Source organism: Aquarana catesbeiana, linkage group LG10, assembly GCF_042186555.1.
Source record: "Aquarana catesbeiana isolate 2022-GZ linkage group LG10, ASM4218655v1, whole genome shotgun sequence".
Classification (NCBI taxonomy): Eukaryota; Metazoa; Chordata; class Amphibia; order Anura; family Ranidae; genus Aquarana; species Aquarana catesbeiana.
In genome coordinates this window covers 137,492,730-137,520,595 of record NC_133333.1, presented here as the reverse complement: position 1 = coordinate 137,520,595, position 27,866 = coordinate 137,492,730, and the positions used below count along the sequence as shown (strand labels likewise).

Genomic DNA, 27,866 nt, shown 5'->3' with positions numbered 1-27,866 from the left:
ATCATATTCCCAATTTGTCCAGCAGATGGGATTAGATATGATTACCCCATAGAGGAGAGTGGGACTGTGTCCGTGCTCGCTCTGCATAGGGGAGCGGACCTGTTATCTGCCTGCTCAGCAGAGAGATCACCCGCTGAGCAAGCGGATTCCGCTTAGCGGGGCGCCCGTGTGAAACGGGCCTTACTTTTTTATTAGCACTTTTTTACCTTCAATCAAGACTCTTCTCTACATCACTGGTAGAGCTTGTCTCTTCAATTGCAACTATCTGGCTTGGTTGTCCTCAGCCTGGCATTTGGAGTACTATGTCCAGATCCCACTGAACTGGAAGTTGTGGGGATAGTTTGGAGTTGACCTTTGTGTGCTTTGCACACACTGTTCTGGAAAAAGTTAGCTACAAAACACTTTCCGGGGCCAGGGTCCCTAGCATTGCCTTAGTGCTTGCCTCGTCTCTGAAGACTAGTAAGAAGGCAGGTTGGGCATAGGATCAGAGCTACCTCTTTTATATAGCTTGCTTGGTGTCAATATTCCGATATTGCAGTTCTTTGCCATGTAAAGGGGTTAACACTGTGGTAATGAAGGCGGAAGTCATCCACAGAGTGGAGTGTCCCATGCACACACTCTTTCACAGCCTCACATTGTCAAGGAAGCATCTCCCTGCTGCTACTTGTAAGCAAAAAGAAAAAAAAAAGAGAAGAAAAGAAGGAGGGTGCACCGACCTAGTGCATTAGCACTGGTAAAGCTTTATTAAAGCATAAAAACAGCAAAGTATATACTCACAAACGAGCTTTTGTAAGAGGTATTGACAATTAAGCAGGTTTGCTGTTCTGAACACCGACAAGCCAGGACCTGATGTCGAGTGGATCAAACCGATACCTCAAGATGGCTGACGCCTTTCAGGATAGTGCCCCTTTTTTCAGAGCCTAAGTGGGTAATGGCTAGTCTCTCGTAGTCACCTCTATATATGTGTCTGTGCACCCCAATCCCCAGCGACACCCACCCACATGAGTCACGCCCACCCACATGGACTGGCCCTCCCTGGCTCCACCCGATCAATCACATGCATCACCATATAGGGCTACATACCAAACAATGCCCCCATATACTTAACCAGGTGGTAAAATTTATAATATACAGTATTATGACCAAAGAAAAACTGTACATGATTAGACAGTATAACCTCCCAGGGGGAAGTGATCAGGCACATCTTACCTGCGCCACCCTTACACTTGTCCCATGCTGTAAAGGGGTATGATGGGATTAAGATAAAACATATTGGACACCATGGATCCTCCAGCTGCTGCCTCCAGTGGGTGGAACGCACGCTGCTCGGATAACCAGGAAGTGCGGGTGTACCTGCATTCCACCCGCGACTTCTGGCCAACCATGGCGTCACTTCCGTTTCCGCGCACGCAAGTGATTGGGCCGCGTGCGCGGAAAACGCGGCCCGGAAGTGCGGGTGTGTTTGCGTTCTACCCACTACGTCCGGCCGCTAATGGGCTGACTTCCGCCCAAACAATACAATGGTATTATATGCGTGCGCATGATGACAAAATGTAATATAAAAAAACTGTTTAAAAACACACTTGTATACACTGAAGGATACTTCTATGGACTTTCATACTAAGAAAATATAATTTTAGCCTACATATATTCATTTTTAAGCTATCGGATATAAGCGGGCAAATGGCTTTTTCGTAGTATGAAAGTCCATAGAAGTATCCTTCAGTGTATACAAGTGTGTTCTTTTAAAATTGTTTTTTAAAAAGCGGGGATTATTATGCCCCTAACAGTGTTTATACTATAGACTGTCACCAAGTAGGGTGCTCCATTTGAAATGCTGCTATAGAATGTATGAGCCCAGAATACTTATGCTTGGTACGAGCAGTCGATCTGTGCTTTTTATATCAAGTTTTTAAACAGTTTTTTTATATTACATTTTTTAAAACATGTTTTTATTTTACTAATTTATGGATGGTTACTTCTATCGAATGCCATTGGGCATTTGTCTATATACTTTCTGTATGTGTCTGCGCGCCTCAAATGCTTTGCAGTAATTAGCCCCTTCCTTGTGAGTTGAGTGCATGATGCAGTTCAGCATTGGGCCAGTGGAGGGGGTAATCTGGAGCAGGCAGTGAGTGTGGGCGTGCACGTTTGTCATCATGCGCGCACATATAATACCACTGTATTGTTTGGGCGGAAGTCATCACTTTAGCGGCCGGAAGTAGCGGGTGGAATGCAAACACACCCGTACTTCCGGGCCGCGTTTTCCGCGCACGCGGCCCAATCACTTGCGTGCGCGGAAACGGAAGTGACGCCGTGGTTGGCCGGAGGTCGCGGGTGGAACGCAGGTACACCCGCACTTCCTGGTTATCTGAGCGGTGTGCGTTCCACCCACTGGAGGCAGCAGCTGGAGGTTCCATGGTGTCCAATATGTTTTATCTTAATCCCCTCATACCTCTTTACAGCATGGGACAAGTGTGGGAGTGGCGCAGGTAAGATGTGCCTGATCACTTCCCCCTGAGAGGTTATACTGTCTAATCATGTATGGTTTTCCTTTGGTCATAATACTTTATATTATAAATACATTTAATCATATATTTTATATTATAAATCATACCATCTGGTTAAGTATATGGGGGAATTGTTTGGTATGTAGCCCTATATGTTGATGCATGTGATTGATCAGGTGGAGCCAGGGAGGGCCAGTCCATGTGGGTGGGCGTCGCTAGGGATTGGGGTGCGCAGACACATATATAGAGGTGACTACGAGAGACTAGTCATTGCCCGCTTAGGCTCTGAAGAAAGGGGTACTCCCCTGAAACGCGTCAGCCATCTTGAGGTATCCGTTTGATCCACTCGACATCAGGTCCTGGCTTGTCGGTGTTCAGAACAGCAAACCTGTTAAATTGTTAATGCCTCTTACAAATGCTCATTTGTGAGTATATACTTTGCTGTTTTTATGCTTTAATAAAGCTTTACCAGTGCTAATGCACTAGGTCGGTGCACCCTCCTTTTCTTTTTTCTTTAGTTCATGAATACCCATTATTCTGAGGAGGGCTGCAAGACGGCAGGCATTATTGTATAAAGTTGGTCGCACCACGCACTGAGAAACTAGACACCCGATCGCAGGAGAGATTTCTACTGTTGCTGCTTGTAAGCAGCCAGGTGGAAATTTGATCTGTTCCTGCTGCTTGTCAAGCAAGACTTTGGTCGCCTTCAGCTGTCCAATTCTGCCACAGTATCGCAACATGTCTGATTCTAGACATGAAAGCAATTGTTTCAGGGGCTCACATTCTAATGGCTGTGGAGTTCTATGCAGCAGCATGGTGCCAACTTCTGAATCCTAAAATCACATTACTCTTTGCTGCTGAAGTCTATCCTGTCCTCAACTCTGTTCCTGTGTGAAGTGGGGTGTGTCCATTTCCTCCAATCAGTTCTCTTCACTGAGATCTGTCGAGTGTAATGTCAGATCCCTGCCCCCTGCTTTCTGAAAGCTCAGACAAACTGTACAAATTCTGGAGTTTGAATGGCTGTAGAGAAGACTGCAGATAAAAAGATACAACCCATGTAAGAGGATTTGTTTAAAGTGGATGTAAACCCGAAAAACATTTTTTTTAAATTAAGGCTTGCACCTTGTACAGTATAGGATTTCATGTCATCCGTGCCCAGTCTTGCCACAAAGAGTTAATCCAGCTCTGAGCAGTCCTCTTATCTTTTTTCAGTGAGATAATGGACAGACAGAGAAATAGGAGTTAGTTTCTCCCCTTTTGCTGTGAGTGACAGGTGATTTACAGGTGATTTACATATCTCATGCACCAGCCTGAGAGAGACATTCTGTGTACTTCAGATCCCCTCCTCCTTTCTTCTCCAGCTCTCCCAGGATTGGCTGATCCACACCTCAGCATGATTGGGCATTCTGAAGTCATGTGGTGACCTTTCTGGGTTTTGACTGGATGTTAGTGATCATAGCAACAGTTCAGTGTAAGAAATACACAGGAGAAAATACATATTGACAAGGGAAGTTTAGAGGCATTCTGCAGTTTTTCGGGTCTCATAACAGACAGAGGGGAGACATTTGACAAGTAACAGGTAAGGATACATGCAGGAGGCATGTATATCCTCATAGATAACCACTATGGCAGTAGTTTAGAAAGGATGAGAGTGGGTTTACATCCACTTTAATGTCTGTGTATCACCTGAGGACTGACACCTCACTGGGTAAATGTAAGGGTTTACAACCACTTTAAACACTTACATGGCACCTCTCACTGATCCAGTGCTTCTCCCTCTTCTAGTTTCGTGAAAACTATAGGCCCCTGCTGCTACCAGTCAAATCCTGTGAGGAGGGAGAGGGGGTGTGACAAAGCCGTGCTGTGTGTATCTATGGACACACACAGCCCAGCTTGTTAGCGCGCATTTGGAAGGAGTGAGGAGCACAGGTGGGTGACTACAGAAGAGGTTAACAAATACCATTACACAGAGCAGCGAAGTATACTTTTTTTTATATTAATACAAAAAAAATAGCATTTATTATTGATTTAAAAGATAAATTCACCTTTCATAAGATGTTACACCCGTATTAAAAAAAACAAAAAAAAAAAAACAACCTTTTACCTGCAAAATAAATGTGCATTTATTTTATTTTATTTTTAAGTGAACTTATCCTTTAAGGAAGGAAAGACTTTTCCGTTTGCACCTGCACTAGCCTTGTACCTGTTTGGTGAGTATTGTATTTGTATAGAAGTGATTCATTCGCACTGTGGATGCAGCAGTAGGAACTTACATCCAGTAGAACAGCGGTCCAACTTTTTGGCACTGCAAAAAGTATAGGTATAGGGGGAGTGCAGACACCTCCAGGGATCATACAAATCTTCATTAGAAAATATCTTATTTAGTCCTGTTCTTTTGGTGTGTCCTTGATTGGAGGTGTCTATATCTGGATCCATCGCTGCGTTGAAGTCTCCGCAAATTATGAGTTGACCTTTTTGCATTTTACGTGCCTTCCTTATAATTTTCTTAATAAATTGATGAGGGTTTTTGTTTGGGGGATAAATATTGACAATGGATGCTGCCAGAATAATGTACCGACCTTGAGAATCAGTCTTAACGTTTAGAGGTTGGAAGGAAACAGAATCTTTTGTTGCCAATATTACTCCTTTTGTTTTCTTGGTGTTGTTGGATACAAATATATAAGGGAATTTGTGGTGGGAGAATTTTGGTGCTTTGTTCATAGCAAAATGTGATTCTTAAATGCATACAATGTCACTTTGGAATTTTAATATGTCATTCCAGAGAGATTTCCGCTTAAAAGGCTGTTGAGGCCTTTTGCATTAAGTGACATTAGTTTAAGACCCATGGAAATGTTTGTAAGCATCGTTAATGAATATCGTTAGTGACATTAGTACTTACAGAGTTGATTCCCTTTTCATCCAGTAGATGGCAGTATTGTACCTTGTATGCTACTGAGTGGAAAAAAAATATTTAAAATTTCCCAGATTGGGGGCTCCCTGAGCAATACAGTACCTGAGGCAATTTACTATCGTATGCTGTTGTATATTATAAGCTAGTAAACAAGTAGCACTGTGTGCTGTGAGGAATTTGGAAACCTCTTAAGAAAGGAGAACCATATCAACTAGGACATTCTTTCCCATTGCTGTGGGATTTTCCCAGGAGTGGTTTTGTTAACCACTTCAGCCCCGGAAGGATTTACCCCCTTCCTGACCAGAGCACTTTTTACAATTTGGCACTGCGTCGCTTTAACTGCTAATTGCGCGGTCATGCAATGCTGTACCCAAACGAAATTTGCGTCCTTTTCTTCCCACAAATAGAGCTTTCTTTTGATGGTATTTGGTCACCTCTGCCGTTTTTATTTTTTGCGCTATAAACGGAAAAAGACCGAAAATTTTGAAAAAAAATGATATTTTCTACTTTTTGTTATAAAAAAAATCCAATAAACTCAATTTTAGTCATACATTTAGGCCAAAATGTATTCGGCCACATGTCTTTGGTAAAAAAATGTCAATAAGTGTATATTTATTGGTTTGCGCAAAAGTTATAGCGTCTACAAACTAGGGTACATTTTCTGGAATTTACACAGCTTTTAGTTTATGACTGCCTATGTCATTTCTTGAGGTGCTAAAATGGCAGGGCAGTACAAAACCCCCCCAAATGACCCCATTTTGGAAAGTAGACACCCCAAGGAAATTGCTGAGAGGCATGTTGAACCCATTGAATATTTATTTTTTTTGTCCCAAGTGATTGAATAATGACAAAAAAAAAAAATAATTACAAAAAGTTGTCACTAAATGATATATTGCTCACACAGGCCATGGGAATATGTGGAATTGCACCCCAAAATACATTTAGCTGCTTCTCCTGAATACAGGGATACCACATGTGTGGGACTTTTTGGGAGCCTAGCCGCGTACGGGGCCCCGAAAACCAATCACCGCCTTCAGGATTTCTAAGGGCATAAATTTTTGATTTCACTCCTCACTACCTATCACAGTTTTGAAGGCCATAAAATGGCAAGATGGCACAAAACCCCCCAAATTACCCCATTTTGGAAAGTAGACACTCCAAGCTATTTGCTGAGAGGCATGTTGAGTCCATGGAATATTTTTTATTTTGACACAAGTTGCGGGAAAGTGACAATTTTTTTTTTTTTTTTTGCACAAAGTTGTCACTAAATGATATATTGCTCAAACATGCCATGGGCATATGTGGAATTACACCCCAAAATACATTCTGCTGCTTCTCCTGAGTACGGGGATACCACATGTGTGGGACTTTTTGGGAGCCTAGCCGCGTACGGGGCCCCGAAAACCAAGCACCGCCTTCAGGATTTCTAAGGGCATAAATTTTTGATTTCACTCCTCACTACCTATCACAGTTTTGAAGGCCATATAATGCCAAGATGGCACAAACCCCCCCAAATGACCCCATTTTGGAAAGTAGACACCCCAAGCTATTTGCTGAGAGGCATGTTGAGTCCATGGAATATTTTATTTTTTGACACAAGTTGCGGGAAAGTGACAATTTTTTTTTTGCACAAAGTTGTCACTAAATGATATATTGCTCACACAGGCCATGGGCATATGTGGAATTGCACCCCAAAATACATTCTGCTGATTCTCCTGAGTACGGGGATACCACATGTGTGGGACTTTTTGGGAGCCTAGCCGCGTACGGGGCCCCGAAAACCCAGCACCGCCTTCAGGATTTCTAAGGGCGTAAAGTTGTAATTTCACTCCTCACTACCTATCACATTTTTGAAGGCCATAAAATGCCCAGATGGCACAACCCCCCCCCCCAAATGACCCCATTTTGGAAAGTAGACACCCCAAGCTATTTGCTGAGAGGCATGTTGAGTCCATGGAATATTTTATATTTTGACACAAGTTGCGGGAAAGTGACAATTTTTTTTTTTTTTTTTGCACAAAGTTGTCACTAAATGATATATTGCTCAAACATGCCATGGGCATATGTGGAATTACACCCCAAAATACATTCTGCTGCTTCTCCTGAGTACGGGGATACCACATGAGTGGCACTTTTTGGGAGCCTAGCTTCATACGGGGCCCCGAAATCCAATCACCGCCTTCAGGATTTCTAAGGGTGTAAATTTTTGATTTCACTCCTCACTACCCATCACAGTTTCGAAGGCCATAAAATGCCAAGATAGCACAAAACCCCCAAAAATGACCCCATTTTGGAAAGTAGACACCCCAAGCTATTTGCTGAGAGGCATGGTGAGTATTTTGCAGCTCCCATTTGTTTTTGAAAATAAGGAAAGACAAGAAAAATGTTTTTTTTTTTTTTTCTTTTTTCAATTTTTAAAAGTTTGTGACAAAAAGTGAGGTCTGCAAAATACTCACCATACCTCTCAGCAAATAGCTTTGGGTGTCTATTTTCCAAAATGGGGTCATTTGGGGGGGGGGGGGGGGGGGGGGGGTTTGTGCCATCTGGGCATTCCATGGCCTCCGAAACTGTGATAGGCAGTGAAGAGTGAAATCAAAAATTTACACCCTTAGAAAGCCTGAAGGCGGTGCTTGGTTTTCGGGGTCCCGTACGCGGCTAGGCTCCCAAAAAGTCTCACACATGTGGTATCCCCGTACTCAGGAGAAGCAACAGAATGTATTTTGGGGTGTAATTTCACATATTCCCATTGCATGTTTGAGCAATATATCATTTAGTGACAACTTTGTGCAAAAAAAAAAAAAAAATGTGTCTTTTTCCCGCAACTTGTGTCACAATATAAAATATTCCATGGACTCGACATGCCTCTCAGCAAATAGCTTGGGGTGTCTACTTTCCAAAATGGGATCATTTGGGGGGGTTTTGAACTGTCCTGGCATTTTATGCACAACATTTAGAAGCTTATGTCACACATCACCCACTCTTCTAACCACTTGAAGACAAAGCCCTTTCTGACATTTTTTGTGTACATGAAAAAATTATTTTTTTTTGCAAAAAAATTACCTTGAACCCCCAAACATTATATATATTTTTTTAAAGCAAATGCCCTACAGATTAAAATGGTGGGTGTTTAATTTTTTTTTTTCACACAGTATTTGCGCAGCGATTTTTCAAACGCATTTTTTGGGGAAAAGACACACTTTTTTAAATTTTAATACAATAAAACACACTATATTGCCCAAATGTTTGATGAAATAAAAAAGATGATCTTAGGCCGAGTACATGGATACCAAACATGACATGCTTTAAAATTGCGCACAAACGTGCAGTGGTGACAAACTAAATACATTTTTAAAAGCCTTTACAGGTTACCACTTTAGATTTACAGAGGAGGTCTACTGCTAAAATTACTGCCCTCGATCTGACCTTCGTGGTGATACCTCACATGGATGGTGCAATTGCTGTTTACATTTGACGCCAGACCGACGCTTGCGTTCGCCTTTGTGCAAGAGCAAGGGGGGACAGGGGTGCTTTTTTTTTTTTTTTTTTTTCTTTTTTTTCTTTATTATTTTTTTGCTTTTTTATCTTATTTTTAAACTGTTCCTTTCATTTTTATTTTTTTTTAATAATTTTTATTGTTATCTCAGGGAATGTAAATATCCCCTATGATAGCAATAGGTAGTGACAGGTACTCCTTTTTAGAAAAAATTGGGGTCTCTCTCCTCTGCCCTCAAAGCATCTGACCACACCAAGATCGGTGTGATAAAATGCTTTCCCAATTTCCCAATGGCGCTGTATACATCTGGCGAAATCTAAGTCATGAAATGCTCGTAGCTTCCAGTTTCTTAGGCCATAGAGATGTTTGGAGCCATTCTGGTCTCTGATCAGCTCTATGGTCAGCTGGCTGAATCACCGGCTGCATTCTCAGGTTCCCTGTTGGGACAGGAGAGCCAGAGAAAAACATGGAAGACAGTGGGGGTGGGGGGGTGGGGGGGCATTCCCTCCCACTGCTTGTAAAAGCAGTCTAGAGGCTAATTAGCCACTAGGATTGCTTTTACATGAAAGCCGACCGCTGGCTGAAAAGAATGATACCAAGATGATACCTAAACCTGCAGGCATCATTCTGGTATAACCACTCAAAGTCCAGCAACATACCAGTACGTTGCTGGTCCTTGTTGGGCATACATTGTAAACTTTTTTTTCATGCAGCCTGTGGGCTGAACGAAAAAAAGATATTGATCAGTGGGCATGCCCACCATTAGAATACCTCCCTTCATCCACCCACTTCTAATGATGGGCATACATGCACCGTATATATATATGCCGAAGCATGGGGGCATCCTCCCGCAAAAGGCAGGAGCAAATCGCTCCTCCACCCACTGCTGCCCCCACGCTTCGGCATATATGCTGAAGTATGTAACTGTGGTGGTGAAATCACCTCCGACAGCGCTGGAGTCACGGCTTTATGTATCGTGGGAGCAAACGCTGTTGCTGTCAAGATAAATAAATCCGCTCTGCAGCTGAATGGCGTACCTGAAAGCAAAAAAGTGGTTAACAATAAAAAAAACAAAGTATAAAAAAATTGCATACCTATAAAGCAAACATGATAAAAACATAACAATAAAACATTGCAGTATAGAATGCAGAACAATAGAGAGAGAATAGAGAGAGAACAATAAAACAACAACTATTTTTGGTTTTTATATTATATATATTTTTTTCTGTTTTTTTACTTTTTTTTTTGTTTTTTTTTTATAATTTTTTTTGTAACTTTTTTAACTGGTACCAGGTTTGGGTCTCTCAAAATGCGACAGCATCTTGGGAGACCCTGTGAAAGTGTGTCCTAGTCTGTGCAGTGCTGTACCCTACGCTAATACTCCACTAATGTATGGTAGCGTTCAAAACATTCACCAATGCAAAGACCAGGATTGCCAGGACAGAGGGGACAATAATACCGGGTGTCACGCCTAAATCCGCGCTTGCTGCAGACACGACATCTTTTTTGGGGGGTTCGTTGGGTAGGGGTACTTGGGAGGGCATAAAGAAAATGCCTCTCATGCAGCCGGCTTACTGCATTTGGTTGGGGAAGGTGAGGTGGAGCACCGTCTGGAAACAGAAGGGCTCTGACGATCTCTTCCTTGAATTTAAGGAAGGATCCAGTCTGTCCTGAAGCTCTGTATAGCACATGAGCGTTCAGCAAAGCCAATTGAAATAAATAAACAGACACGTTTTTGTACCAGCGTCTGGCCTTACGGGCAATTAGGTACGGCGCCAACAACTGGTCGTTGAGGTCCACCCCTCCTATATTAAGGTTATATTCGTGGACACAGAGGGGTTTCTCCACAACACCAGTCGCCGTAGGAATTTGGACCGTCGTGTCTGCATGAAGGGAGGTAAGAACGAAAACATTCTTATTGTCCCTCCACTTCATAGCGAGCAAGTTATTACACTGCAAGCAGGCTCTCTCCCCCAGCCTAAGACGGGAATCTACAAGCCGCTGGGGAAAGCCCCGGCGATTAGGTCGCACGGTGCCACATGCTCCAATCTGATGATCAAAAAGGTGGCTAAAAAATGGCACGCTCGTGTAATAATTGTCCACGTACAAGTGGTACCCCTTTCCGAATAAGGGTGACACCAAGTCCCACACTATCTTGCCAGCGCTTCCTATGTAGTCAGGGCAGTTTGTCGGCTCTACGTGACTATCTTTGCCCTCGTAAACCATAAAACTACATGTATAGCCTGTGGCCCTGTCACAGAGCTTATACATCTTGACCCCGTATCTGGCACGCTTGCTGGGAAGGTACTGTTTGAATGACAAGCGGCCAGAAAACTTAACCAGGGACTCATCAACGCAGACAACTTGATGGGGAGTAAACAAGTCTGCAAAACGTTGGTTGAAGTGGTTTACGAGGGGCCGAATTTTGTAGAGCCGATCGTATCCAGGGTCTCCACGAGGACGACAGAGTTCATTGTCGTTAAAGTGCATGAACCGCAAAATCTGCTCGTATCGTGCCGTGGCCATGGAAGCAGAGAACAAGGGCGAATGGTAAATTGGGTCAGTGGACCAATATGACCGCAACTCACTCATGAGGAGGGAAAGGCCCAGAAAGATCTTAAATTCGGAAACCGTAATTGGTTTCCAATCTCTGGCAAGGGAGGACTGGGGATTAGTGGCGATGTGTTGACCAGCGTACAAATTGCTTCGGTCCACAATAGATCTATAGAGATCTTCGGTGAAAAACAGCGAATAAAAATCCAGTGGCATAAAGTCAACTGTTTCCACCTGAATTCCGGGTTGGCCAGTGAAAGGGGGAAGTACGGGTGCTGCAGAAGTGGTGGGTACCCAATTCGGATTGGCGAATGCAGCAGGAAGGGCACTATGGGCACGACGGGCCTGTGTTCGTCTTCTTGGTGGCAGCGGGACACTACTTGTGCTTGCCACCTCGCCAGCTTGAACTGCACTTATGGGACTCGCCACGTCACCAAGTGTTACTGCAGTGCTGGATGTACGACCAGGGTGTACTAGGCCGCTGGTGCTTGCCAGTTCACCAGAAGGAATAGCGGCACTAGTACTTCTCTGCTCCACACGAGAGCCCTGCGGTTCTTGCACTTCAAGGACAGAAGTTCGGGGTCTGGTACGCCTGACCTTAGCAGGGACCACAACTCCGTCGTCAGAGCTATCTGTCATGGAGCCGCTGTCCTCTACAGGATCGTATTCTGAGCCTGAATCTGACAGATGAGTGACTTCCTCTTCACTATCTGTCATGCTCAGAAACGTGTAGGCCTCTTCACTAGTGTACCTTCGATTTGCCATTTTGGGCTCTAAATTTAGGGGTACACTAGTGAGACTCACAGGCAAAAAAGCTCCTGACTGTTAACGACTGATTCAAAACGCTACCAAAAAACTGTTAGCGATCGCAGGGATCAGGCCTGACTCTGCGAACGCTGCAGTTATGTGTGCTTAGTGTTTTGTAAGTGACAGTTATCAATCGATACTGCACTTGGCTGGGCTGGGCCGAGGAGCAAAACGCAGGTGCTAGCAGGTATCTGGGCTGATCCCGCTAACACTGCATTTCAGGGAACCCTAAACTGCTGGGGAGTATAGATCTGATCGGATCAGATATCGATCCGCTCAGATACTATAGCACTAAGGGAGGTGTATGCTGCGTGCGTGGGTTTTAGCGGTACTGGTGCTAACCTGACACTGCCTGGGGCGACGCAGACCTTATCTGACCCTAAAAACTTAACTTATATCACTGCCGGGCAATTAGGGGGTTAAACCTTTATAAGGTAATAAACGGCGGGTGCCCTAAAACTATAATAAACTATAAAAAAATAAACTAACTAACCAGCGTCACCCGTAACAGTTATACAGTGATCGCTGGTGAAAGGGTTAACTAGGGGGCAATCAGGGGGTTAAAACCTTTAGCAGGTAGTATATGGGGGTCCCTGTCGCTCTAAAACACTGACAGCGAACCTATATACTTACCTCCCTAACTAGCGTCACCTGTGTCACTAATATAGCAATCAGAAAAACGATCGCTTAGCGACACTGGTGACGGGGGGTGATCACGGGGTTAACCTTTTATTAGGGGGGGGTTAGGGGGGTACCCTGGACCTAAAGGGGGGGTACCCTAGACCTAAAGGGGGCTAACCTAACTGCCCTAACACTTATAACTGTCACAAACTGACACCAATGCAAAAAAAAAAAAAAAAAACTGCTATTGGTGTCAGTGTGACAGGGGGTACAGGGGGGTGATCGGGGGGTAAAGGGGGGTGAAAAGTGTGCCTGCGTGTTCTACTGGAAGAGTTGTATTGGTGCAACTTACTTGGATGTCTTCTCTCCTCGGCGCCGGATCGAGGAGAGATGACATCACTTCCTCTCCCTCTGTTTACATTACAGAGGGAGAGGAAGCATTTGATTCGCTGGGAGCGATCGGGAGGGGGTGGCCATCAATGGATGGCCTCCCCCTGACCTCTCATCGCCCGCGAACAAGAGCCGACCGCCTATGGCACCGGGGGAGGTCCGATCGGACCCCCCGCCCGCGGGAAGGCATCACGGATCAGGTACATGATTTTGCCTGCCCGTGCCATTCTGCTCACGTATATAGGCGTGAGGCGGTCGGCAAGTGGTTAAGTGAGATTTCTGTGCACGGTCTATCATCAGTTCTTGTTGGGGAGTTGCAGGGAGCAATTTAGAAATAATTTCTGTTAGAAATCTTTTCAGGTCAGCAGGTTTAATATTCACAGGAATTCCGCAGAATTTTATATTATTCCTTCTGGACCTATCTTCCAAGTCTGAGACCTTCATTTTTAGATTTCTAATTTCATTTTCCACATCAAAATATGTGTCAACTAATTCATTATGAGCTTCTGCGAAGTCACTCATTTTGTTTTCCACATATTCCACTCTGTCACCTAGTTCATCAATTTCTTGCTTTGACTGATTCATAAAATGTATCATGTCAAGCTGAAGAGCTCCCCTCAGTGACATTATAATGTCTTTAATAGTGGAATCTGACATGGGTTGACCTGTGGTAGGTATTGCATTTAGTTTTGCATCATAGGGGTTAATTCCCAGTGTACTATTATATTCATTTGGAGTTTCACTGACATTTTCCTCAGAGGATGAAATTCTCCTTTTTATGGTGCTGTTAATGTCAACCTGGAGCTGTAGACTGTTTCCCTGCGAGCCAGCCTGTGTCTCCATGTCTCCCTCAGCGCTGGGATCCTGCTGCTTTGTGCTGCTGTGAGGTGAGGAGGGACCAGCGCCATGTTTAATCTTCTGTAGTGTCCCGGCCTGGGTTCTGAACTTGCCTAAATTTGTCCTTCTTTAGTTTTTCGATTCCCCATCTTCCTAGGACATTTGCCGCGTTCAGGCTTTAATTGTGCCCTCAGGAGATATTTTTGTCGCTTTATTTAAGCTACAGCGAGCCCATTACCTCAGAGCTCTAACAGCCTGTAACCATCCTCTCAGCAGCTGGCCACGCCCCCCCCCCAGCTTGTCACTTTTTTTAAATGTAAAGGCAATTTGATGGCAGGCAACAGTGACAGCAGATCTGCTGTCTCTCCCCAGCTTTTCAGCACATGGCTCCCAGAGTGGGGGCGGGCAGTGAGATGATGTAATCTCTCTGCTAACCGCAGATGCACGGCTAAGGCAGAACTGTGGTGATGTAGGGTGGGCAGTGAGAGATGATGTCATCTCTCCACTCACTCGCGGCTTGGCTGCAGAGAAGCCACAGCCCGGTGGTTGGGGACCCCCCCACAAAAGACACCTGTCTCAAAGGAACCAATTGAAAAGCAGTTTTAGTTCGAGCTATGCTCTTATTGGTGGGTCCTATCCTTCACACAATTCTGGCTGTGATTTAACTTTGCCAATGTCTGACTGGTAATATTTCTTAAAAGCTTTTACCACTGCGGTGGTTAATCTGTTGCCTATTGAATACACAGAGCAGATGGCTGTAGCTTTAAGGCCTGGTTCACGCTAATGCAGCTCTGCGTGCTTCATTTCTTCAGCCATTCATTTTAATGGGCTACTGTGCCTGCATTCTATGCAGAAAAAAAGGTTTCTGCACCATGCAATTTCCCGGTGATTCACGCACCCAAATGGAATTAATTTGTAGATGTGTGGGGGTGCTATTAAGAATTAAAAACAGCCTCACGTTTTTAAAGTGCAGTGCATTTTGGGTGTGAGAATAGGTGCAATTCATGCACCCACCTTTGTGAGAACCTAGCCTAAGCCCCAGTTCACACCGAATGTGGCTTTGAAATCGCCACTGGTCAATGCGATTTCTTGTGCAGCTTGCCAACACCTCTGCAACTTCATACACAGATGTCTATGCAAGTTGCACATGAAATCGCCAGAAATAGTGCCGGAACCTTTTCAAAATTGTTGCAAGACTGTTTCATAGGCACAAATAGGGTGCGACTTCTCATGTGATTAAACGTGGTTAACTGCTACTAGCACCTGTTAGCTATTCCTGGCTAATGTGTAATTGAGGTCAAACTGTTATGGTGCTGCGCTGTTATTGTATATGTTCCCTCTGTGGTCAATATATACACACACAATACTAAAGTACCAGTAAAGATAGTCTTGTTGTGAAGCGCAGAAATGCGATTCCCAAACCAATAATTCAATAATCCATTGCAATGCTTACTGAACTCTGTCTGCCTGAATAAAGGCAAGCATATACAACAGTGTAAACAATATTCTAGAGTGACCAATTAAATACGCGAGAGTCACTAATACAAATTGATAAACCAAAAAAATAAATAAGTGTGGACAGTACATTTAAATGCTATAGCTGACCCATTGAGGCATGGACACCACATCTGAAGGTGTGCTGTGGTATCTTGGTACCAAGCCAGCTGTAGCAGATCCTTTAAGTTGCAAGGTGGGAACCCCATGGATAAGACTTGTTTTTCCAGCACACCCCACTCCAAATCACAATCCAGAATCAACACCTCAAACTTATTATGTTCTTCAGACCATTCTTTAGCCATTTTTGCAGTGGGGAAAAGGGAGCATTATCCTGCTGAAAGAGGCCACTGCCGCCAAAAAAACTGTTTCCATGAAGGGTGTACTTGGTCCAAAACAATGGTTTAGGGAGGTGGCACGTGTCAAAGTAACATCCACACTAAATGGAAAGACGCAAAGCATCACGCTGCCTCTGCCAGCTTGCTCTCTTCCCATACTGCATCTAGGTTCCATCTCTTCCCCAGGTAAGCGATTGACACACACCGTTACCCGTTCATTATATTTAAGATTTAATATCTCAAAGATATGATGTGGGTTAAATGAGTTTGTTGACCACGAGTGAAAGCTTTAACACAAAAACAACATTTATTGGTGAGTAGTTGAAAGTCTAATACACAGTGCCATCTATAGATAAGAAAATCTTAGGTTAAAATAAAATAGAGTATATTCCTCAAAACATCAAAATACAAAACGGCAAACAAACATAAAATAAGCAGGTATACCTTAAGTGCTGGGAGCTGACCTGATATTTACCAGTAGTGATGTGTGTGGGCCCACGTCAGACTTCTCTTCCCTGTGTGTACCTTACACTAATATACACCCATCTCTCATTGACTTGAACAGGACCCCCGATTGGTGGAATGATGTTAACGCTCTCCTTCCTCCAGACGTATCTCCTCCAAGATTGGACAATTTCCCCTTCCCCTTAAATTTAGCATAGCTCAGCCCCTTTACTAACGACTCCTCTCTTGGGGAGGTAATTAGAAGGAAGAGAAATTAAAGAGAAGGTCAATCACCTTCTCTTGAATGGGGCACTTAAAGTGGAGGGCCACCCTGAAAAAAAAAAAAAACACACCAAAAATCCTAATTTGAAAAAAAAAAAATTAAACTTACCCAAACCCTTGTTGCTAGGCAGTCTTCCTAATCTGCCTCTTCCTATTCCGTGGTGAGTGGCCCCGTTGTCTTCTGGGAACTGTGTGTGTTCCCAGAACACCACGGGGCCATTCACAGAACGGAGCGCCGCACCGCGCCGCTCACGCATGCGCAGTAGGAAACTGTCAGTGAAGCCGCAAGGCTCCATTGCCTGTTCCCCTTTCCTAGGATGGCGGTGCCGGGACCTGAGGGACGGGTCGGCCGACATCGCGGGCACCCAGGACAGGTAAGTACTTATTTAAAGTCAGCAGCTACAGTGTTAGTAGCTGCTGACTTTAATTTTTTTTTTTTAGGACGGAATCCCGCTTTAAGTATGCATGGTCATAGCCAGGGCAAATTGCCCATTCCTGAACAGATCAAAGAAATATTCTCAGCATATCAAACACCTTTTGAAGTGGATAAAGGGTCGATTAACACAGGGGACTACAAGGCCTTTATTTAGCTAATGAATTCGGCCCTGTCAAGTGTCCACTACAGTATTTAACTCAGATGGCATCTCTTCCTCACATTTGAATTTACGACAAGTAAATAGCAGAGCATCTCCCATAACACACACCTAACATTCCTGCAAGTCTAAAGGAACTGTTAAATTAATTAGGTTCTCAATCTAAAGCCTGTCATATGTGTACAGCTAGCTAGGTTAACCCCTTACCAACATTTCATACACACTAATCCTTGTTTATTATCCTAAAACATACTTGTATACAAATATTCCCAGTTGCTAATAGAGATTACTCATAAACTCCTCATAAGGCAACACACACCCAGCCATACACATGATGTGAAAGAAAATATGATTTATCTGAACAGAGACAGACAGTAAAATAAATGTTATAAGGGTGTTATTAACCCTTCCCTATGCCATCCACAAAAAAAATAAAAAAATAGTTTTTTGGCTGGAGCTACACTTAAAAAAAAAAAAAAATGTTCCCTCTTCCGACTTACAAACTCAACTTAAGAATCTACTGACCCCACCTTGTTTGTAACCCGGGGACTGCCTGTATTTGCTCTTGGGTTTAGTTATATGTCCAGGAGTTATAATCCAGGAATTTTTTTTTTTTTTTTTTTTTTTTTATAATTTACTAGCACACGATCAGTTAATTTACTAATTTCAATGAACAGCCTCTATTCCTTTAGGTCGGGTTCACACCTGTGCGAATTAGATGCGGCTTTCTCCGCATCCAATTCACATAGCAGGAGAATGTGACTGACTTCCTAAGGAGCCAGTTCACATATCTCAGTTGCAGCTGCAGAGCGCACTGCACAGAAATGCTGTGAGTCTTTGGCTCAGTTTCAGGGCCGAATTCAGGCATAGATTCGGCCCCGAAACGAGGAACAGGGACGCACAGCGCTCCTGTGCGATCCGCAGCAGGCTACCGTGTGAACCCAGCCTTAGTAAATCAAACAAGTAATTTAAATATGGAGGGCAGCAATTACAAGACACCATATTATTCCTAGAAAAAAAAAAAAGCTTAGGGAGGAAATTAAAATTTCCAGGTACACAGGGTCATTGCTTTATGCGATAAAGGATTTGTAATTTTGAATGGCCATTTATGCCACACATCTCTGCTAGCCAGGAAGATTCCTGGTTTAGTATTACTGAGTCAGCCTCCAACCACTGAACTGTAGTGATTATGTGGATGATTAAAAAAAAAAAGCAAAATGATAAAGGAGAGGGAACATCATAAGCTGCATTGCTAAACCAGCGGATCACTTAACTGTGCATTAACCACTTAAGGACTGGAAGGATTTACCCCTTTAATGACCAGGCCGTTTTTTTGCAATACGGCACTGCGTTACTTTAACTGACAATTGCGCGTTCGTGCGACGCTGTACACTAATAAAATGGTCATGTTTTTTCCCCACAAATAGAGCTTTCTTTTGGTGGTATTTGATCACTCAGCAGTTTTAATTTTTTGCGCTATAAACAAAAAAAAAACAACAACTTTGAAAAAATAAAAAAAATATTTATTACCTTCTGCTATAAAACATATCCAAGGTAAAAAAAAGTCAAATTTCTTCATCAATTTAGGCCAATATGTATTCTGCTACATATTTTGATTGAAAAAAAATCCCAATGAGCGTATATTTATTGATTTTTGGAAACGTTATAGTGTGTACAAAATAGGGAAATATTTATGACATTTTTATGTAATTTTTTTACTAGTAATGGCGGTGATCAGCAATTTTTAGCGGGACTAACATTGCGGCGGACAGATTGGACTCTTTTGTGGGACCAGTAACATTACAGTGATCAGTGCTAAAAATATGCACTGATCACTGTATAAATGACACTGGTGAAGGGGTTAACAGACAATCAAGGGGTTAATTGTGTTCCCAGGGTGTGTTTACTAACTATACTGGGACAACAGACAGAGCAGGAAGACGAGATCCTGTGTCATCCCCTGTCAGAACGGAGATTTGCCTTGTTTACAGCAGATCCCTGTTCTGTCTCTGTGGGGAATGATCAGGGGCAGCCACTGCGTCTGCCTGACCCGCTGATTTGCTCGGCCACTGGCCCTCCGGCACGCGTGCGCCCACACAGGCTAGTGCCCAAAACTACGTACCTGCATGATGTTTCGGGCAGCCAAGCCACCTTGCCGCAGTATAACTGCGGCGGGTGGTCAGCAAGTGGTTAAATAAAAGTAGCAGCACAGAACTACAAATATTCTGGAAGGTAAAACAGTAAACACACTGTACATGAGCTTCAGTTGTGCATTTCAGTGTTCTATAGTGCGAGCCACTGGCTGAAGTAACGCAATTGAGGACAGAATAAAGTCCTGATCTTTTCACTTGTTTCAGATCAACCACAGAAACCAGGACATCGGGGCCTACCAATATTTTTAAACAGAAGTAAGCAATGGCGGCTCAGCACATTTCCTCTTCAAAGAAAAACATTCCTGCTAGGAGGTCACCAATTTGTACAAAAACACTTAGTACTACTAAACTGAGATAGGTGTTCACTTGTTGAATTGTAGAGAGATTATGAGTGTTCGAACCAAAAACACAGTGACTGACTGGAGAATTGCAAACTGAGCTTCCAGAGTAGCTAAACTGTTGTAGCATATTTATAAAATAGTTAACATTCCCCAGTTTTAGGGCCAGAAAACCATTCACCAATATCTCTTCTTCAATGGAATGATGTATAATTGTACTTTTTTCTACATATACACAAACCTGACTACAGGAATCAAATTCTTAAATACAGCATCCTGTAGGTATCAGGAGCTGGCTAAAAAATTTTTTACTCAAAAGCTCACTATATGGAAGCACTATTTTTGCCATACAGTAGAGCTGCACAATTAATCGTTAAAAAAAAAAATCATGATCTCGATTCAACCCCCCCTGACGACCTCTATTGCAGAGTTTGCAGATTCTTTCATATAACAAGTGGAGAGACTTATCTGCTCACTCAGCTGTCAAAAGAAAATATCCGGGCAGTCTGCCAAGTTTTTAACATGAAACACTGTAACTAAGACCCCTTTCACACAGAGGGCATTTTGCAGGCGCTATAGCGTTAAAAATAGCGCCTGCAATCCGCCTTCAAACAGCTGCAGCATTGTCTCCAGTGTGAAAGCCCGAGGGCTTTCTCACCGAAGCGCTGGCAGGACGTCAGGAAAAGTCCTGTCAGCAGCTTCTTTGGAGCGGTGTGTTTACCGCTCCTCCACCGCTGCTCCCCATTGAAATCAATGGGGCAGCACTGGGATACCGCCGGCAAAACGCTGCTATTGCGGCGCATTGCGGGCGGTTTTAACCCTTTCTTGGCCGCTAGCGGGGGTAAAAGCGCCCGAAATCCGACGGTAAAAAGCCGCTATAGCGGCATTTTACCGCCAACGCTATAGGCGGCTCGGTGTGAAAGGGTTCTAACTATCTTCTTAGATCAAAGGGATAAACTTGTGTGTAAAGAAAAAATCCAGGCAGTCTGCCAAGTTTTTAACTTGTAAATGCAGGAAGTTTAACCACTTAAAGTCTAAATCTTTTTCTGACACTTGTTTAAGTTATCAATATTTTTTTCTAGAAAATTCCTTGGAACCCCCAAACATTATATATATTTTAGCAAAGACCCTAGGGAATAAAATGTCAATTGCTGCAATATTTTATGTCACACTGTATTTACCCAGCGGTCTTTCAAAGGCAATTTTTTGGGAAAGAAATACACTTCAATGAATAATAAAAAAAAAATGAAACAGTAAAGCCCAATTTTTTTTTTTTTTTAAATGTGAAAGATGATGTTACGCCGCGAGAATCGTGATCGATCTAAGCAAAAAAATTGCGATTCTCATTTTAGCCAAAATCGTGCAGCTCTACCATACAGTGCCATTCATCTGTAGTTTCTCCAGTTCACCCATTTCTGTAGAATCCATCTACCAGCAGCAGCCATAATACATGTAAAAGTAGAATTTCCATCCCTGAAGACAAAAATGAAGATACGATGTACATTTTACCTTTAAGAGTGGTTCTGCATCCACTAAAAAAAAACAGCAATGTTTATATAATAAAAACCATGAAGACTGAATCAAGATTTAACATCTTTAATGAGTACAAAGCACAGATGGTGTTTAGTTCTTGTATCCTCTGCTTGCTCTGCGACCTCTAGCGCGCTCAAACTTTCTACCCTTAGAACGAACGTAGGGCCTAAAAAGGGGGGAAAAAAAAGTATATTTATAACATGAAGCTGAAATACCAATAGGTTTATATACCTGCAAAGCTAAAACGTTTAGGGCATGTCCCTTCTCAGTCATTCACAGAACTCACATTGCACTCCTATAATGTATCACATTCTGTAATGGGTGGTGCAGCAGTTTAACAGATTTCCACTGTCCATTCACAGAACATGATGCATTATGAGAGAGTAGTAATAGTTCTGTAAATGGTGGAGGGCAGCACATGTTTTCTCTGTAGCAGCAGCAAGGCCTTGTACATAGTGGCTATAGCCTGTATGAGTTGTGGCAAGCTTTTATTTAGAATGCATTTACAAAGCTTTTAGCTAGATTCCAACAACTTACTGAAGCATTTAAAGCACCCATTAGTTCTGGTTTGGGCACATTCAGCAAAAATCATATAGATAATGCGGTCATTTTAAAAGGAGAACTAGGGCTAAAGCTCTTTTGGCCCTACTTCTCTTGTGGCCTGTATTCAGCTAACAGCAGACTTTAGCATCACTCTGCCAGTCCGGGCACTGCAGGGATCCCAATAAGCCCGAGCCAGCCACTCCTGTCCCTGCATGGCCCAGCAGTCCAGTAAGCACTGGAGGGGAAGAGCAGAGAGCTAGTGACTGACAGCCACCGATTCTCTGCTCACTGAAGACCGAGAACCAAGCGATCAGCAGTCTTTGGCCACTCAGTTCTTGATCTTAAAAGACAGTTGCTGCATCTGCCTACGGTAGTATAAATGTATGTTTTTTTTTTTTTTCTTTTAAATTCCCACACTTCTGCTTTAAAGCCCTTAAAAATGAAAAAAATTCAGCACAACAGACGTTATCAGTGTGATGTGTCCTTTGTGCTGCCGTCTCCTGGTTTAGTAATCTTCCTCTAAATCTTCCCCCTTAAATTTATAGAGCTGAGGAAGCTGTGACAGGCACTCATCAAGAATGCAGATTATACCCACCACCTCCTCCATTTATAGAAGCCATACTATCACTTCTTTAAATGAAACTAAACAATCTATGAATGGAAGACAGATGGATAATCCACCACTTCCATTCATAGCAACACAAGGGGCATATCACTGATTGCAAGTGACTTTCCTTGCTCGTATAGAAATTTTTTTTTCTAAACTAAACTCAGGCTTCAAACAAACTAGTTGAACTTTGAAAATGAAAGATAGAATCTGACTGGTTGCCATGCACTACTGCTCCAGATTCTAATTGTTCCCATCTTAGTAAATTATGAAGATCTGGCACATTACAAGTCTGACTGGAAACGAATGGGGTATACAAAACAGACTTGCGTGTCTTTACTGACCAACTATTTGGAGACTTTCTCCCCAAATATCTGAATGTAATCAGTGTAGGTATCTGCTGGAATGTTATCTTTAACAGCTACTTGTGCCACCTTTGGGAGGACTATAGGAGAATCACACAGATGCATACTTCTACCCTAAAAAGGCAGCCATGGTTGTCTAACGCATATAGTAAGTATAGTAGCTACAGCCACCCTTTTACATTGAAATACATACGTAGGAAATGAAAGCGTAATGCCAGCCAACAATTTTCTTTTAAGAAAAAGTTGTAAAAAGTTGTAAGATAAACAGTTGCATATAAAATAGGTTTGCTGGCTAGTAAATATACTTTCCTTTGTTGTTGCCCCCAAAACATGTGTTTAAAGTGATTGTAACGGGCTAGTTGAGTTGATGCCAAAGAGCTTGATTTTGGTCTCCTCTGACCACAACACTTTCACCCAGTTATCCTCTGAATCATTCAGATGTTCATTAGCAAACTTCAGACAGGCTTGTACATATAGTTTGAGCAGAGGGACCTTGCGGGCACTACAGGATTTCAGTCCTTCATGGCATAGTGTGTTAGCAATTGTTTTCTTGGTGACTATGGTTCCAGCTGCCTTGAGATCATTGACAAGATACTCCCGTGTGGTTTTGGGCAGATTCCTCACTGTTCTCATGATCATTGAAACTCCATGAGGTGAGATTTTGCATGGAGCCCCAGACCGAGGGAGATTGAGTGTTATTTTGTGTTTCTTCCATTTGCGAATAATCGCACCAACTGTTGTCACCCAATCACCAAGCTACTTGGCGATGGTCTTGAAGCCCATTTCAGCCTTGTGTAAGTCTACAATCTTGTCCCTGACATCCTTGGACAGCTCTTTGGTCTTGGCCATTGTGGAGATTGGAATCCGATTCTGTGGACAGGTGTCTTTTATACAGGTAACAAGCTGAGATTAGGAGCACTCCCTTTAAGGGAGTGCTCCTAATCTCAGCTCGTTACCTGTATAGAAGACACCTGGGAGCCAGAAATCTTGCTGATTGAAAGGGGATCAATACTTATTTCACTCATTAAAATGCAAATCAATTTATAACTTTTTTGAAAAGCGTTTTTCTGGATATTTTTGTTCTGTTTTGCTGTTAAAATAAGCCTACCATTACAATTATAGACTGATCATTTCTTTGTCAGTGGGCAAACGTACAAAATTAGCAGGGGATCAAATACTTTTTCCCCCTCACTGTACATGAAAAGTATTTAATACTTTAAGTTCCGGGTCAGCGCTTCAAGTGCATTATCTCTCCCCCATATCAGGACTTGAGTGATGCATTGTGGGAGGCAAGAGAGGAAGACATCTTTCCCCATACCTTAACATAATGTTTATTCTTGGAACTGGGGCAAAGAGCAGACTTCTAGCCATCCACCAGACCTTATACTGTTCTCTGAACAGGCTAATTATTAAAACACATTAGCTTAGTTAACTCACTTGGTGTGACTGTGTGGAGTACCAGGTGCCTTTCCAAAGTGTCTGTAGACCTCCCGTCCCTTGCGAGGACCTGAAACAAACATTACATTGGTTAGCAAAACTGTTCTGAATAAGTTTAACATTGTGTCTCTGGATATGCAGAGGTTAGACATAATAAAGTTACAAATCATAAAGGTGTTTCTTCAGATAAACTAAAGTAAAAACAGACCTAAAATGCTGTTGATTTGCTTGCTCTCTAGTATTTACAAGAAACTTAAAGAAAAAAAAAAATCCCCAATTTCCATTTAGGAAACCTTACAGACTACCACTGCTAAGCGCTCCTGAAAATGTCTGAATACGACCATGACCAGATTCTTTCTATACAGACCCGAACAAGTAAACTGATCAGGAGCTCCCAAACCACTCTGAATCACAGAACTAGAACAAGTCTGCAGGCAGTGAAGTAAACCGATATCCAGGCAACTAGCATTTTCAAAAGGCAGCCAGCAACTGCTAAGCATTTCTTTCATAAGTTTCCTTGAAGAGTTTACCCAAACATCTCTCAGGGTACAAATTCAGCAACCAGATTTATGCAGATACTATAATCTGGGCATAACAGACCATCACCCTTAGTATGTTAATAGCCCCAGATATGAACCAAGCATTTTACATTCACATACGCAGAAAACCTACCGCAAGTAATTAGCTACTGCTCAGATTACCAACTAAAATTGGAACCAGATGAATCTGTCTACAACCAATGATTGTGATCAGATTTTAAAATAAACTGATAATAGCAGCTTATAAGAGGTGAATACTTAACAACTTGTATATTTCTGAATTTAGAAAAAAAAATTAGTTATATGGTGTCATTTGTCAGACTATAGTAGAGCAAGTCTTCACACTCCTTTGTCAGCAGTTTCTGTTCACATGGAGCCATGCAGCACTGCACAGGCTAATGCACAATCTCTGTAGTCTAAGTGACACTCTGAAGAAACTATATATCCCACAATCCCTGGGCATTTCAGTCTAGCACTGGTGCAGGTGAGAACTAAATAGTAATTAGATCTGATAGACACCGCAAAAGACAGATCGTGAAGTAGGCTTTCACCCATTTGTGATGCAACAGAGGAAATGACGATATGGCCAGGAAGTCAACTGCCCTTGTCAGTGAATTTTTAACGATCTCAGAAGCATCTCAAAATGATGTCTGATGTCAAAAGAATTAGTGAGGAGCTATTTTGGGCTTTACTTCTCTCGGGTTTCACAGGAGTGCAGTTCGTTCTGCACTCCTGTGATACGTTTGCAGCCCAACAGCTGGCTAAAGTCCACTGTAGGCTGATGTCACCCAGCCAAGCCAGGCTCAGAAAAGATCACTTTACAGTCAGGATCCATCCAGAGGCCTGAACCAGCAGCTGGTTCACCAACTCAGCAAGCCACTGAGAGCTCCAGCCAGTCACTCCCACCCTCTCCATAGCCCAGCACATTGGTGAGCATAGGAGGAGCAGAGCAGAGAGCCAGTGACTAACAGTCACAGGCTCTTTTGCTCACTGAAGACCCAGAACTGAGCAATCAGCAGGGTTTGATCGCTCAGTTATCATATTTCAAGATGGCAGGGGGAGATAGATATACATCTATCTATCTATATATTACAGCCCTCAAAAATTCCACTTGCCTGCTCACATTTTGCAAGTGGAATTTAGTGCAGGGCGAGTGAGGAGCAGGGGTGGACCACAGAAGCGGTCAGCTGGAGGACACAGAGCGGCAGGACCGGACTAAACTGAGGCCGCTTTCAGCAGAGGCTGCAGCTCTCCCCTCCTCTTGTGTGTAACGGAGATGCAGGCTGTGTTACAGAGCCGGTGTTCTGTGTTCGGCGGCGCTGTAGCAAGGTCCCGTCCCCCTAGGCCGGCTTGTGTGATAGTAGATTAAATCAGTGTCCCGCCTATCACACGAGCCAGACCTTGCTAGAGCGCCCCCGAACACAGACCCCGGGTCCATGACACACACCATGGTGAGTCTGTATTGATGATGGGCACAGTGAGGCTGCATTTGATGGGCACAGTGAGGCTGCATTTGATGGGCACAGTGAGGCTGCACTGATGGGTACGGATATGCTTTATTTTAATATTGTTAACGTTGTTAATATTTATTTTTGGAACTTCATTCTGCATAAAACATTTAACAATGTAATTTCATGAGATAATTTATAAGGGTGGGTTTAGGGGAGGAGCAGGGGTTGGGTGGGGCAACTGGTGGCGAGTAACTTTTAAGGCCTGGCTAGTGGCTCAGGACTTGAAATTTTGAGCCGTGTGTGTGTATATACACAGTGGGGATGGAAAGTATTCAGACCCCCTTAAATTTTTCATTCTTTGTTATATTGCAGCCTTTTGCTAAAATCATTCAAGTTCATTTTTTTCCCTCATTAATGTACACACACATTTAACAGAAAAACACAGAATTGTTGAAATTTTTGCAGATTTATTAAAAAACAAAAACTGAAATATCACATGGCCCCAAGTATTCAGACCCTTTGCTGTGGCACTCAGGTGCTGTCCATTTCTTCTGATCATCCTTGAGATGGTTCTACACCTTCGAGACCAGCTGTGTTATACTGATTGGACTTGATTAGGAAAGCCACACACCTGTCTATATAAGACCTTACAGCGCATGTCAGAGCAAATGAGAATCATGAGGTCAAAGGAACTGCCTGAAGAGCTCAGAGACAGAATTGTGGCAAGGCACAGATCTGGCCAATGTTACAAAAAAAATTCTGCTGCACCTGAGGGTCCTAAGAGCACAGTGGCCTCCATAATCCTTAAATGGAAGACGTTTGAGACGACCAGAACCCTTCCTAGAGCTGGCCGCCTGGCCAAACTGAGCTATCGGGGGAGAAGAGCCTTGGTGAGAGAGGTAAAGAAGAACCCAAAGATCACTGACTGAGCTCCAGAGATGCAGTCGGGAGATGAGAGAAAGTTGTAGAAAGTCAACCATCCCTGCAGCCCTCCACCAGTCGGGGCCTTATGGCAGAGTGGCCCGACGGAAGCCTCTCCTCAGTGCAAGACACATGAAAGCCAGCATGGAGTTTGCAAAAAAAAAAAAAACACCTGAAGGACTCCAAGATGGTGAGAAATAAGATTCTCTAGTCTGATGAGACCAAGATAGAAGAAGCATGGTGGTGGCAGCATCATGCTGTGGGGGTGTTTTTCAGCTGCAGGGACAGGACGACTGGTTGCACTTGAAGGAAAGATGAATGCGGCCAAGTACAGGGATATCTTGGACAAAAACCTTCTCCAGAGGGCTCAGGACCTCAGACTGGGCCAAGGGTTTCCCTTCCAACAAGACAATTACCCTAAGCACACAGCTAAAATAACTAAGGAGTGGCTTCACAACAACTCAGTGACTGTTCTTGAATGGCCTAGCTAGAGCCCTGACTTAAACCCAATTGAGCATCTGTGGAGAGACCTAAAAATGGCTGTCCACCAACGTTTACCATCCAACCTGACAGAACTGGAGAGGATCTGCAAGGAGGAATGGAAGAGGATCCCCAATTCCAGGTGTGAAAAACTTGTTGCATCTTTTCCAAAAAGACTCATGGCTGTATTAGATCAAAAGGGTGCTTCTACTAAATACTGAGCAAA

General features: G+C 43.2%; 1 protein-coding gene and 1 long non-coding RNA gene across 2 annotated transcripts in view; one reads left to right on the top strand and one right to left on the bottom strand.

Moving 5' to 3' along the window:
* Window positions 1-2,332: 2,332 nt before the first annotated feature.
* The window catches only part of LOC141110914 (uncharacterized), a 71,075-nt gene continuing 45,541 nt past the window's right edge, over window positions 2,333-27,866 (top strand). The window contains exons 1-2 of the long non-coding RNA XR_012236350.1: window positions 2,333-2,492; window positions 4,655-4,720. This is a non-coding gene — a long non-coding RNA (uncharacterized lncRNA). The remainder of the gene's footprint in view (window positions 2,493-4,654; window positions 4,721-27,866) is intronic.
* Window positions 21,345-27,866, bottom strand: part of RPL18 (ribosomal protein L18) — a 28,215-nt gene continuing 21,693 nt past the window's right edge. The window contains exons 6-7 of the mRNA XM_073602699.1: window positions 24,250-24,319; window positions 21,345-21,463 (exon numbers count right to left, since the gene is read on the bottom strand). Coding sequence (XP_073458800.1) covers window positions 21,388-21,463; window positions 24,250-24,319 — 146 coding nt within the window. The 3' untranslated portion in view covers window positions 21,345-21,387. The remainder of the gene's footprint in view (window positions 21,464-24,249; window positions 24,320-27,866) is intronic.